General features: G+C 44.5%; 1 protein-coding gene across 5 annotated transcripts in view; it reads left to right on the forward strand.

Moving 5' to 3' along the window:
• GUCY1A1 (guanylate cyclase 1 soluble subunit alpha 1) overlaps nucleotides 1-13,071 on the forward strand; it is a 55,113-nt gene that overhangs the window by 22,204 nt on the left and 19,838 nt on the right. For 3 of the 5 annotated variants that reach the window (XM_074376514.1, XM_074376505.1, XM_074376509.1), the window contains exons 2-5: nucleotides 1,315-1,413; nucleotides 2,779-3,185; nucleotides 9,215-9,276; nucleotides 12,610-12,668. In XM_074376514.1, the coding sequence (XP_074232615.1) occupies nucleotides 2,925-3,185; nucleotides 9,215-9,276; nucleotides 12,610-12,668 (382 nt within the window). In that variant the 5' untranslated portion in view covers nucleotides 1,315-1,413; nucleotides 2,779-2,924. The remainder of the gene's footprint in view (nucleotides 1-1,314; nucleotides 1,414-2,778; nucleotides 3,186-9,214; nucleotides 9,277-12,609; nucleotides 12,669-13,071) is intronic. The other 2 variants (XM_074376518.1, XM_074376522.1) reach the window with 1 other exon arrangement.

A 13,071-nucleotide genomic window follows, 5' to 3' on the forward strand; every position in this document is an offset into this window, starting at 1 on the left:
GTTTCCAATGTTGTGTTAATTTCTCATGTACAGCATAGTGATTCAGTTATACATATGTATATTTCTTCTCATATTTTTTCATTATAGGATATTACAAGATATTGAATATAGTTCCCTGTCCTATATCAATTTTATATGTAATCTATTGTATAGCCTTCCTTTTTTTTGAGTGAACTCTTTTCTAGTTATTGGCTTATATTTTGATATAACTGAAATCATGACATTCAATTAAGACAGTTCTTCTTCCTAAAAATTCATATAAAATAATGGTGATTTAATTTTTATAAATAAATATTTATGTAAGGTTATCTGATACACTCCCCCTTTATTACTTTGAAATTCTGCAGAACTGAACCCACACAGGCTCACTTTGAGGTGGAAGAGATGAGGAAGGAACTCTAACCCCTGACCCACAGGCCAAATCCAGTCTGGTTTTGCAAGTTTTCTCCAGACCCATCTCTCATCCCTCTGCGTGTGTGGGCTGGGGAGTGGCGGAGCTGAGTCTCCGACTGCAGAGTGGGAGTGACCCACTCCGGCCCTGTAGACACAGGTTTCTCACCACTGATCATCTCCCTGCTGGGTCTGCGATCTCCCTGTACCTTCCCGAAGATTCCTAAATTCCACCTGACCACAGGTGTGGGTGTGGCTTTGAGTAGCTCAGGGCCCAGGGCCGGGCTGCTGCTTCTGGCCCGTCCTCATCCCTTCCCCAACCCTGGGCACCCTGAACACCCAGAGGGCTGGCAAATGCGACTTCACCTGCCTTGTTTGTCCCAGTTTGGGAAATGAGTAGGCCATTGTTCTCGACGTACTAGATAAGTTGTGACAAATTACAAGCTGTTGCTTATACATATTAGGAATACATGGAGAGCACTGAGGTGCATAGAAAAGAAAATAATAAATGATTTTTTATTATTAAATACACTAATTTTTTTTGTAAGTTAATTATTTTCTTTTTCTTGCCTTTTTTTCTTTAACTGAAGCATAGTCAGTTACAATGTGTCAATTTCTGGTGTACAGCCCAATGTCCCAGGCATGCATGTACATGCATATACATGCATATACATTTTCATATTCTTTTTCATTAAAGGTAACTATAGGATATTGAATATGGTTCCCTGTGCTATACAGAAGAAATCTGTTACTTATCCATTTTTATATACAGTGGCTAACATTTGCAAATCTCAAACTCTCAAATTCATCCCTTCCCACCCCCTGCCGCCAGAAACCGTAAGATTGTTTACTATGTCAGTGTGTCTGTTCCTTATTTGTAGATGAGTTCATAGTGTCCTCTTTTTTCTTTCTTTCTTTTTTTAGATTCCACATATAAGTGATATGTGAAATGTTAGACTTTAGCCTGGACGATTGAAGTTCCATCAGCTAAGGAGGTTTTTATGTTCTTGTTCGCTTTCTAAGGTAAACTTATAAACCGTATCTTTAAGATAAACTAATCCAACTGTATAAACCTGATTATTTAGAAACTCATTAGGTAATGAGTTTGGGTTCACAGAAAATGCACTCGCTGTGGGGTCAGCTGGACCTGCGTTTCAGCCCGAGCTCTGTCACTTTCTAGCATTTCAGATGGAAGAAAATGTCCTCAACTTGGAGCCTCTGGCCCACTGGGGATAATAATGCCTGTTTCAAAGAAGCTCGCCGCAAGGCCCAACTGTAAACACAGAGTTCCCGGCACTGTTCCAGGCACGACACGGCCTCTTTTTCACACTTTCGTGCCTTTTGACTTTACAAGCTTGGAAAGTTGGTGGACCCAGGTAGTCAAGATCGTTGGTACTGCTGATCAGCAGAATTTACAAGCAGACAGTTCGGCTGAAAAGTAGCTGGTGAGAAACGGGTGGTGGATTGTGTGGAGAAGCATGGTCACAGCATCAACACAAACAAAAGCAGGAGGGAGCGCAGGCCAGGACAGCCCAGCGCGTGATGTTCGTGGACCCCCAGGGAGAGAGGCCTTCTGGGTTTACTCCAGTGTCTTCCAGAGTCAGATCCACACACCCCTGCAAATCCAATGGCATGTTCTCAAGGAATCAGGAGTTCTTTGAAAAAAATACTATTTGCTTTTCATTTTGATGCTATTTTAAAATTACTGCACTATTGATAGAAAAAAAATCTTTTGCAGTAATCATTTCAATTAATTTTTTCACGTGAAAGTCAGTGTTTCAGATCTAACAACATACACTTGGGCATCATAATGTATTTTTTTTCTTCAGGTGTGTTGAGGAGACGTTAGTTATGCTGTTCTGACTTTTCAGAAGAGATCATAGTGAGGGTGTAGTAGTTCCCACACTAGTATGACCTAGACTGAGACTTGACTTCTGTCCTAAAACCATCGTCTTCCACTCTTGGGGAATCAAACTAGGCCAAATGGACTGGGGAAAAAAGGGGAAATCAGTAGTTTGTTCTAAAGGCATTTTGGAGAAAATTATATTCCACTGGAAAATACTAAAATACTAATAGTTGGTCTAGCAACTTGTGAGACATAGATAATTTTGGGAGTTTCTCAAATGTGTGTGCAGATGTTGGTAAATATGACTCTTTTGTAATTAATTCATGTACAGCCTCATCCTGTGCAGTTTAACAGTGAACGTGCAGGGTCCCAGCCAGGGGTCCTTTGTGGTTCCTGGGTACGCAGGTATTTTACCAGAATGCTCACCAGTGTTCCATCCATTTTAGGATTGACATCTCCACCAGAATTTTTGTTTTGCTTGGAAATGACCGACGACAGTAGGGTCTTTGCTTTCTCATGCCTGGCTTTTTCTGTATTCGCAGGAACAGGAGGTGCCTCCTCTGTTCTGAGCTGCTCCTGCCTGTAGACGCGCGGGTCACGAGGGTCCCTGGTCTGTCGTGGCTTCTGTGTGTCTGTCCCACCTGAGAGCAGCTCCCTGGGGGGCCACCCAGGTGGGGCCGCCAACACCATGTTCTGCACGAAGCTGAAGGACCTGCAGATCACGGGGGACTGCCCCTTCTCTCTGCTGGCGCCGGGACCCGCGGCCAAGGAGCCGGCGGAGGCGGCGGCGGCGGCCGGATGCTCGGAGGCCGGGACCGCAGCCCCGCGCGCGAGCAGGGGCGTCCCCGAGGGGCGCGCGCACGGGGGGCTTCCCCCCAGGAAGACCAGCCGCAGTCGCGTCTATCTTCAGACTTTGGCCGAGAGCATTTGCAAACTGATTTTCCCGGAGGTGAGCGCTTGCCCTTTCGAGATGGCACTGATATTTTGAAGATGCTAAAAGAATGTTTTTCTAAGGAAAATGCGAACACTTGCTTTCTCACTTTCAGGGCTGTGGTGGATGTAGAGTATTTTCCAGAAACATATAAAAACATTCCTCTACAGGCATCGTGTTCTTGAATTGTGTTTCATCTTAAAATGTTTAAGATCTTGCACTCTGTCCTGCACTCTGGTGAGCTTGATGACTTGCTTAGTCTGTTGGCCTCAGCATCCTTACCTGTAAAATGGGAATGGTGACACCACCCACTCCATAGAGCCTCAATGTGCATGAAGTAAAACAATCCATAGCTCCAGCCATCCATAAGGACCCATCCATTGTTAGCTGGTTTTTAGAGCTAAATTCCTCAAAGAATAACTTATTTTCTGCTGGGCTGTCCTGGTCTGTGTCCAAAGAGTATCACACATTCCCTGCCAATTTGCTGAGGTGTCCTGCTGGCTCTGAGTTTGAAGTCTCCGCTCACGCCAGGCTCGACCTCATCCCTAAGTTGGGGTCAGGGACCCGCACCTGCCAGTACCTACCTGCCGGCAGCTGGGACATGCCTTGTTATAGTGAGCAGCCTAGAGCCGCGCTGAGATCTGGAGCCCCTCCCTTAAGAGACCTCTGGAAAGACAGCTACTGTGTCATCTCATTTACATATGGCATCTTAAACAACACCACCAAGTCCCAAAGAGAAAGAGATCAGACTGGTGGTTCCCAGAGGCAGAGGGTGGGGGAGGGGAATTAGAGGAAGGTGGCCAAGGTGGTCAGAAGAGACCCACCTTCAGTTCGGAGATGCTTGGGTACCAGGGACGCAAGGACAGCGAGATGGCTGTAGCCAGCACCGCTGGATGATGTATGGGAAAGCCTCCGTGAGGAAAGCCTATGAGTTCTCATCGCAGCGAGAAATGTCTTCTCTTTACTTTTTATTGTACCTACATAAGAAGATGGGTGTTAGCCGAACCCAAGCTATTGTGGTCATCATTTCACATTCTGTGTAAATCAAGCCATCATGCTGCAGTGATGGATGTCAATTATTTCTCAATAAAACTGCAGGGAAGGGAGAGCTCTGGGGACAAGGTATGTACCTAATTAAGTCAAGTATCTTTGGAATAGAAGACATGCGAGGAGCTCCTCTCTGTCGTGGGGTGGAAGAAAAGAGAGGCTGAGTGTCTTCACGGTGTGTCTTCCTCTGTCTGTCAGAGTTCGCAGGCTTATATAAATTCACTAAGCTGGGAGATCGGGCACTGATGTCATCAGACTTCAGCCGTCATGATCCACTGATGGCTTGTCAGTGACTCAGCACCGACCCTGTGCGTTGTGCGAAGCACTGCGGAACCAGACTGCTGACTTCTAGGACTGAGGGAGCTTCAGAGGCCATCTTGATTCACTCCCAAGAAGGACTAGAGAGGTTAAGTGACTTGACCAAAGTCACACAGCTTTCGAGGGGGAGAGCAGTTACTGCTCTCGACAATATGGTCTCCAGTGAGAAAGAAGAGACCTGAAGCTCGGAGGATGGATGGGTTAGAATTAGCTGGAAGTCGAGGGAACTTATTTCAGATGTAATGCTAGAACAGTAGCCCTTTGGGTAGTGGCCTTTGAGATGGAAATACTGACTTACTCTCCCCTAGTGTGGCCCTTCTCAGGCAGCTGGTTGGCGTCACAGCCTGGGAAGCAGGTGGCGCTCTCAGGTTCAAGGACAGAGGGAGACACACAGAGGAACAGAGGGTGGGGGAGGGGAAGCTGGAGAGCATCCCTGCTTCCTCGAGTCCAGCCTGTCACTGTCCCGTTGGCGTCATTATTTTGTCTGATAAATTTTGAGTCCCTCTGATAGAAGTCATGTACATGTTGGAATCTCTTTAAAAAACATTCTGAATTCCAACTAAAAATGACGTTTGCCTTTTTTCTTTTTCTGTATTTAGAATAACCTGTCATTTGCTTGCAAACTCCCAGGAATAAGGATCAGGATTTGACTACAGGGTTATGCAGCAGAGAAGGCAAGACTGTTGGGTCTGGGAGGCAGGGGTGAGGGAGGGTACAGTGGGAGTCAATGACTAGGTCTCCTTTCCCACAACTGAGGCCATTGGCTTTAGAACAGTGACTATCCAGTGTTGGTATAACTGGACTGTATAGTAACCAGCCTAGGTTACATCATCAACTGTCCAAACATCTGAATGTCTTTGATTAAAGAAGGTTTTTTTTCTTTTAAACTGCTTCTTTTTGAGTGGTCAGAGGTAGCACTTCTCCTACTGTTCACTTTTGGTTCTATCAGTAACTCAAAGGAGGAGACTCCAGACAGCATTTGACAACATCATAGTTCTTGTTTTAGAGAATCAGATTTAATTCCCCAATTATGTTTTATTGGGGGGGGGCAAGAATTATAGTTCATTATGCTGAGCAAATTTAGAGTGGGAGCTGGCATTCCAGAGCCATGGAATAGTAGGACTTAGAAAAGGCTTATGGCTTATCTAATGCAAACTTTTCATTTGTCTGGAAAGATTGAAGCACATAAAGTCAGGACGCTTGCTTTAAGTAAGAGATAACGGGGGGAGGTGAAAAGGTCTCTGCCTCTCACTCATAACACATTGCTCTTTCTGATGTAACATCGTTAGGTCATTTTTCATGGCTGTGCACCCCAGTAATCTTGGAAGCCCCTCAGACATAGTGTCTTTAAGAAACTTGCAATACAGTATCAACCACCCTTGTAGCAAATCAGAACCCACTTATTGAATTGAATCAGCTGAGTCAGATCTGCTTGTGTAAACAATACTCTCCCAAACCAAAGACCTCATGAGACTAAGGAGGGTCCGAGGGAACTCCTGAAGTCTCTAAATGTGCTCCAAAATACTGCGTTGCAAGAAGGAAGAAAAGAAGCAGTGTCACAATTTATCCTTATGAATTGAAATATCCTTGGTCTAGAAAAACATTAAAAACTGTAGAAAAGTTGAAAATCAACTGAAATAGCACAGCTTATCCAGAAACCCTACCAATGAAATTCCATCCAGAGTGTTGACAGCAAAAGTGCATTGAACAGCAGTTGTACCTAAGTACTGCTGTGTGCTGTGTTTGTGAGAAAATGCTCGTTTTAACAACAGAATGCATATCTATCTTTATCAAGTCAAAAGAGAGCTGTTAAGTAAAGAGAAACAACTTGAGAGCAGCACTCTATTTACTTTTGGGGATGGGCAATCCTCTCTGTCCATCAGAAATCCCATGATCCACAGCACTTCAGGGTCCAAGGCTTGGGGGTATGAGTGAGCCTGTTCCTCCAAAACTCAAAACAGATGCTTCCTGGGTAAAAGGGAGATTGAGGGCCAGGAACTGAGAATCTTCAGAAGACTGTGGTGCAGTATTGATGTGCATTGAATTGCAGGGACTTAATTTAGAAGGAAATACTGGACTTGGTCCTCAAATACCGTAGTAAACTGAAAGTCACTGTATATAGCTGTCAGGATGTGGAGTACCTGACCTTCCACAGCAGTTGGCTCTGAATCTCAGGTCTCACTTCAAGCTCAGTCCTGCTTAATGGCTTCCCTGTGAACGGTGTCATCTCGCGATCCAGGCTCAGGAGGACTGTGGGCGCCGTGGTAGGAAATCCTGCACCCCAGCAGCCTTTAGCAGTAAATGTTTTGCTTGGGAAGCTTGTGGCTTTTGCCTTGTCTTGTTTTGAATTTGTAACAATTTTCCAGGGGAGCAGTGGTATATAATGAAAGCAGGTGCAAAAGCCTGTTAACCTGTATTATCACTAAAGTATGCTGTTAAAACGTGGCCAGGAAAAAAAGTTCTTTAGAAAAAAAAAAGTTTCGATGCAATGTGGAAAGTCAGGAAGACCTCTGCTCCGCGGGCCCCAGCACCGGGAGGGAACGTTTCTCCTCCGTTACCGTGGCAGCGCATGTGTTAGGGGGGAAAGACTAGAAAGAGAAGCTCCTGGTGGCAGCGGGAAGGAAGTGAAGGACCAAGGAGGATACTGATTGAAAAGGGTATGAACGTGCATGTGACGGTTTAACCAGAAGGTTGAGAGGAGAGAGAATGGTGATATCCCCACCTGACCGGGGCGAGGAAGGAAAAACGGCTTCAGAGGCAGGGTTGGATGGGTTGTCTTTCCTCATCGCCCGTCAGAAGTTCCTAGTCACAGCAGTGATTCGTATATAAACAAATATAATTCAAATCGTTTTAAATTGGAAGCAATCTGAAGGGACTCATGAGCAAGCTGAAAGGGCAGCAGCTCTGTCCTGGGCTGTGTTGCTTCACAGATGCGATAATTACAGACGAAGCCCTCAAGACTTGAATTAACTGATGGGGGCACATGGTGTTCGTTCATTCGTTTGTTCACTCCATCATTACGTAGCGAGCATCCCTCTGGCCAGGCACTGTCTCGGTGCCGGACGTGGCTTGGTGAGCGAAGCAGGTCGTCCCTGCCCTGTCGGAGCCTCTGTTCTAGAGGAGAGGACAGGTAGTAAGAAAAAAAGTCGGGTAGCAAATGCCTGAAAGACGATTGAGAGCATGCGCAGAGGCAGTGCCCTCGTTTCACTCATGACTCTCTTCCCCAAGAACACCCAGAAAGATGGAGCGTGGTTTTATGGGTTTTAATCCACACTAACATGCTGGCGTTAGGAATACCAGAGTAACTTGAGAAATGGAAGCTTCTTAAGGACCCCGGGCTGATCTGCCTATTTACAGTCTCCAATTTAATGTTCCCTTCCTCTTTCCCTAATATCAAAGACGGCCAAGAAACAGGCCCACGTTTCCCTTCCCAAACACGGTCGTCGCCTGCCAGGCATCACAGAGATCGCCGGGCCCTTGCTCCGAATCTGCCCAGGGCTCCATCTCCTTCCAGCCCCTGCTCTCCTCCCAAGGCAGGTGTGCCCCCTCTTCTCACCTGAACAGTCAGAAAAACTGCTCTACAGGGTGAACTGAAGTTTTCTTTTATTTCTTCTCATCTCTTGCATTTTCTTTCAGTGAACTTCACATTTCTTTTCTCAGCTCTATGCACTTTAAAAACCAAAAGTTCTTTTCATAACTCATTTCCTTGAAACAGAAGCTTGGTGTGTTTTGCTTAACTCTGCTGTCCCACTTGACCAGTGGAAACTCCGGGAGAGATATAAATAGTTCCTAAGGAAAAAGGAATTTCACAACTTGGGACATAGCCAGAGAATCGTTCACTGTCCTCTGGGTAAACCACAGAGAGAGTCCACGGCTATATACACACATATGATTTTTTGAGGGGGAGGAGGGAGGGATGCAGAAAAATTGGCAGCACTGGTTACCAGGGTTTTACTTTGCACTTAGCAACTAGTTAGGGAGAAGGAGCTGTTACAAGAGATGAAGAGATAGTCGACCAGTATCTAAAACTCCGGAGGCTTATGTACAAATACTTTGCCATAGAGGAAAAACTGTGACACACTCAGAAATCAATAAAGGAAGAAACCTGTAAGTATTTGGTGAAGATTATTAGTTCAAAGAGAGGAAATGAGTACAAGTTACAGGAAATCCAAGATTTGTTCCAAATCAATGATCAACTGACCTTGATGACAAGGGTGGGTTTAAGGGCTCAGAGAGGAAAGACAGGAGGTCTGGAGTTTTCTGGAGCAGAAGTAAGTGATGCATGAGACATGAATGTGTATTCGGAGCGAAGCGGGGAGGTCCCTGCTGGGGCTGGGGTAGTGTCTGTGCCGGGAATGTGAGTTTGCAGATTCCTGAGATTTCTCCAGGAAGACCCAACTTTACCAAACTGGAGTCTCTGGTGGGGACTGGCGCTTGTTCTGTGGCTGCAGGGGACACCCACCCAGGGCAGGGCCTGAGGGCCACAGCCCAGGCCAGACTCCAATTAGCCTGAGCTCCTTGCTGCTTCCCAAGTTTACAAAGTGCACAGGAAACTGTGAGTTCCCCACACTTAAACCATTAAAGGAACGTTTCCGCTTTTTCCTAAGAGAATTTTTACATATGTATCTTCAAGAAAATGATTACTTAAGGGGATGTTTGAAACTTTTCTTTTCCATCTTCAGTTTGAGCGGCTGAACCTTGCCCTCCAGAGAACACTGGCAAAACTCCAAATACAGGAAAGCAGGTAAGTTGACCCAGTTCCGTTGTGTGAGTGTCCTGGTCCAGTCACCATTGCCGGGAACTGGCGCTCAGTGATGCGTCAGCGTGTGGGCATCACTTTGGCACACCTGGCACCGGGCTGCGGGTCTCAGCTGTCGCGAGTCTGCACGCGGCACACTCATGTTCCACGCTGTCTCTATCGCCAGGCAAGCTCGGGTGTATATAAAATGTTTAGGATTCTGCAGCTGTTGAGGAAAAGGCAGAACTGGGTTTCAAGCTGGGGTTCTTCAGAGCCCCTGATGTGAACCACCTTGCCTGTGCTGCTGCTTTTGATAAGCTCCCAGAAGGCCTGTTCTTTCCTACGAAGGGGCAATTCCTGAAATATTTAACAAAGGTGCAGCGTGGATCGGAGCAGACTCCTTGCTCGAAGATTAGGGCAGGGTCCCAGGGCCGCCTGCCTCCTCCTATTGTCAACCTTCTCCCAACTTCAACCACAGGTTAAACTTTTTAGTGGGGGTGGCTCAGTGGTGGAGCATGTGCTTAGCATGCGGGAGGTCCTGGGTTCAGTCCCTGGTACCGCCATTAAATGAATACATAATGAAATAAACCTAATGACCTCCCCTCCCCCCCAAAGAATAAATAAAAATTATTAAGAGAAAAACACTTAGCTGCTGCATCAGGAGGAGGAGGAGGGCTGGGGGAGCGAGAGGAGGGCAGCTCGGGGGGTGGGGCAGCAGCAGTTGCCACTCTGTAGGGAGGTGTTTTGGTATTTCCACGGCTAGTTTGGTTATACTGGTGTGCACTGGCTGAGTAGCAGTTCTATTCACACTTTTCCTTCTACTCTGTGTTTGAAATTTTCTTGAAGAGAGTTTTCTGTAGAGGTTTAATTAATATGTAAGGTGATTTAAAAAAAAACAACCTGACTTCTACAGTTAATTTTTAAAGATATCTTGGCACCTGACTGCTGATGGGGAGCTTGATTTGGCCTCATGTTTGTTTCCCTGCAATCAAAGGGCTATTTCACTGGTGAATCATAACACAAACACTTGAGTTCCAATTTTCAGAATCAGACTTTGATGTTTTGCAAACCAGCGCCGTTATCGGGAATGGTCCATAAATCCATCCATCTGTCCACTGCTGGAGAGTGGGTAATCTGCTCTGGGGATTATCTGTGCTGGTCTCCCTTGCTGGCGAACTGGTCCCCCACTGCAGGCGGCAGGCGCGCCAAGAAGGGGTCACAGGCGAGTCCAGAGGGAGAGAGTGTGAAGCTCTGAGTCTGACGGAGCTGTGTTTACAGAGTGATATGGAGAGCATGCCAGAGACCTCGGCCCTTCCTCCTCAGTCAAGCTGATAAGATATCTGACAAGTCCTGGAGCTGCTACCGTCCGTCCGTCTGTCTGTCTGTCTGCCTGAGCCCTTGGCAGGCAGCTCCCCTACTCCGAGTGCGTGCTCAGGGCTTGTGCACGCAAGTATTCCTAAGCTGCCTGCAGCTATGCTGGCAGGATGAGTTCCCAGAGAAGTATCTTTTTTAAAAATCTCAAAACTTACAAAAATTATTTTATTTGGAAAGCTTGAAACATCTTTTACCACTTCCCTGATGTCTGAAAGAGTGGATCATAGTTTTAAATTGTCCCAATGATTATTCTGTTGTTGAAATAAGATCAGGGAACTTTTTTTCTTAGAAGACGGCCTGCTGATTATCCTAAGTGGCTTCTTTGTGCTTTTTAGGCCCTTGGGGTACTGGGTTCATCCCCCGTGTGTTTGGTGGGTCAGCCTCCGTTTCTACTGCTGTCAGTTTGCCAACTGCTGAACATACCTTAATAACTCTGTTTTGTGCACTGCTTATTACCTTATGTGACTTGAAAAGCAAAATCTCTCTCTCTATATATAAAACAGTACACTGCTTCTAAACAAAGCGCTGGACCCCCTTTCTAAGTGAGTGAGTCCCAGCCCAGTCCTTACGATGCTCCTCTCAGCTGTTTGCACAGAGAGCTTCTGCTTCATTTCTTTTTCCAGGACCTTTGTTCACATCACGGCATCTCACGTATGAACTCATGGCTGGGGTGTGTGGCCATGTGTGTACAACACACACGCTTGCTGGTGTAATGCAGGCTTACACTTTCTTCTTTCTGAATTTTTTTTTTTTGAAGGTGAAGATAGGGAACGTATTTTGAATTGCACCGTGTGTTGTTTGGATTGGCTGAGCTTTGCTGGGAATTGGCAGGAGTCGAGTTCTCCAGGCAGATTTGCTCTCATTCTTCAGAAAAAAAATAGACATTGCTTAAATGAGAAAAAAGATGTGGATCTAAAGACGGATTAATATAACATATGTGACAAGGAGGTGGGGATCTCTTGATTCAAATTAGATATCATATAGTGGCCCTTAATCTATTTAGATAAGAATAATTTTCTACCTAGCGTTTTAAAATAAGTGTAAGCAGTGCACCTGTATGTGATAAAGTAGCCAGCTGAGCAGTTTTCCGGCTCAAAAATGTTTCCCTTTGAAACTTCTCTCCATGTAGGGTGCTTTACTGAAGTCTGTCTAGTAGTTGAAATTTGTGTGTTTGCCATCTTGGCAAGCTGAACCACAAATAGAACTTGGGTGTCTTTTAAAACACTTTAGCAGTGTGGCACATTTGGTCATAATTAGTCATCACTCTTGGAAATCATTAAAAAAACAAATAAGCAAACACAATAGCATGTTTGTATTTTAGCAAGTTGTCCAGCTGAAATTACTAACACCTTCTAGCCATCAAAATATATGCTATTACGTTATTGGCTTCTGTGCTATGTGCAGTAATTGAATAAGGAATAGACTTCTGTAGTCACGAATTCTTATGTAAGACCAAGGATGAAAGTTTAATGTAGTGAAATCTGAGAGTTAAATACATAGAGCCTAAAACTTGAAAGCAGGGTATATACCATGTTACTTGCTTTAGCAAATAAATAAGGATACTTTAAAGTGGAATCCATCAGTACGTGGATGTTTCTTCTTGATTGTGTGTTCAGAAAACCCCAGTCTGATTCATTACCATCCTTTCTGGAAATTTCATACCACTGGTTTTCCACCAGTGCAAACACCCACACTCTTAGCCTATGTAAAGTTAGATTAAAAGGTAAATATACTTCATAAAATATGGTGAAACACTCTAGATCAGGTACATTTTGGGATTTTTTTTCCCAACATTATTTGAGGTCTGTACATGTCTCTGCTCCTTTCCTGCAAACTTAACAATGAAGTTTTGCCTCAAAGAAAAGGTAATTTAAATTACTTTCTGTCATCATTTCTGTATGTTATAGCCTGAAATTTTATCATTCATTCGTCAGTTTATAATTTAAAATATTGAAATCATTTCAGGAAATCTTTGGAAAGAGAAGACTTTGAAAAAATAATTGGGGACCAAGCAATTGCAGCAGGTAATAAAATATGAGCAATTAGGAAATAATTATACTTGTGGAACTAATATTTTGCCTGTAGACTAAGATTGTCCATTCCTAGAAAATATTTACCTGTAGAACTAGTATTTTTGTCTAAAATATTCCTGTTTATTTGTTGGTAACTTCCAGTGTGAAATGTTCAACATCATGTTTTGTGTTAACATAAAGAATGTCTTTTTCAAACTACATAAATATCTTTGTTTGACCTGTAACATTTCGTCTTCTTTCAAGGTTACTTGCTGAGAAGCAGCTAAAGCTGCCTGTGAGGCTGACTTATAGACATTCACATGCTTCCATCTTCAACTCAACTAAGTGTTCCTCATTTACACATAAAAAATTCTACTCAGCAATGTAAAATGAATAATTTTTTTAAACATTGGAA

The sequence above is a fragment of the Camelus bactrianus genome, chromosome 2 (assembly GCF_048773025.1).
Source record: "Camelus bactrianus isolate YW-2024 breed Bactrian camel chromosome 2, ASM4877302v1, whole genome shotgun sequence".
Lineage (NCBI taxonomy): Eukaryota > Metazoa > Chordata > Mammalia > Artiodactyla > Camelidae > Camelus > Camelus bactrianus.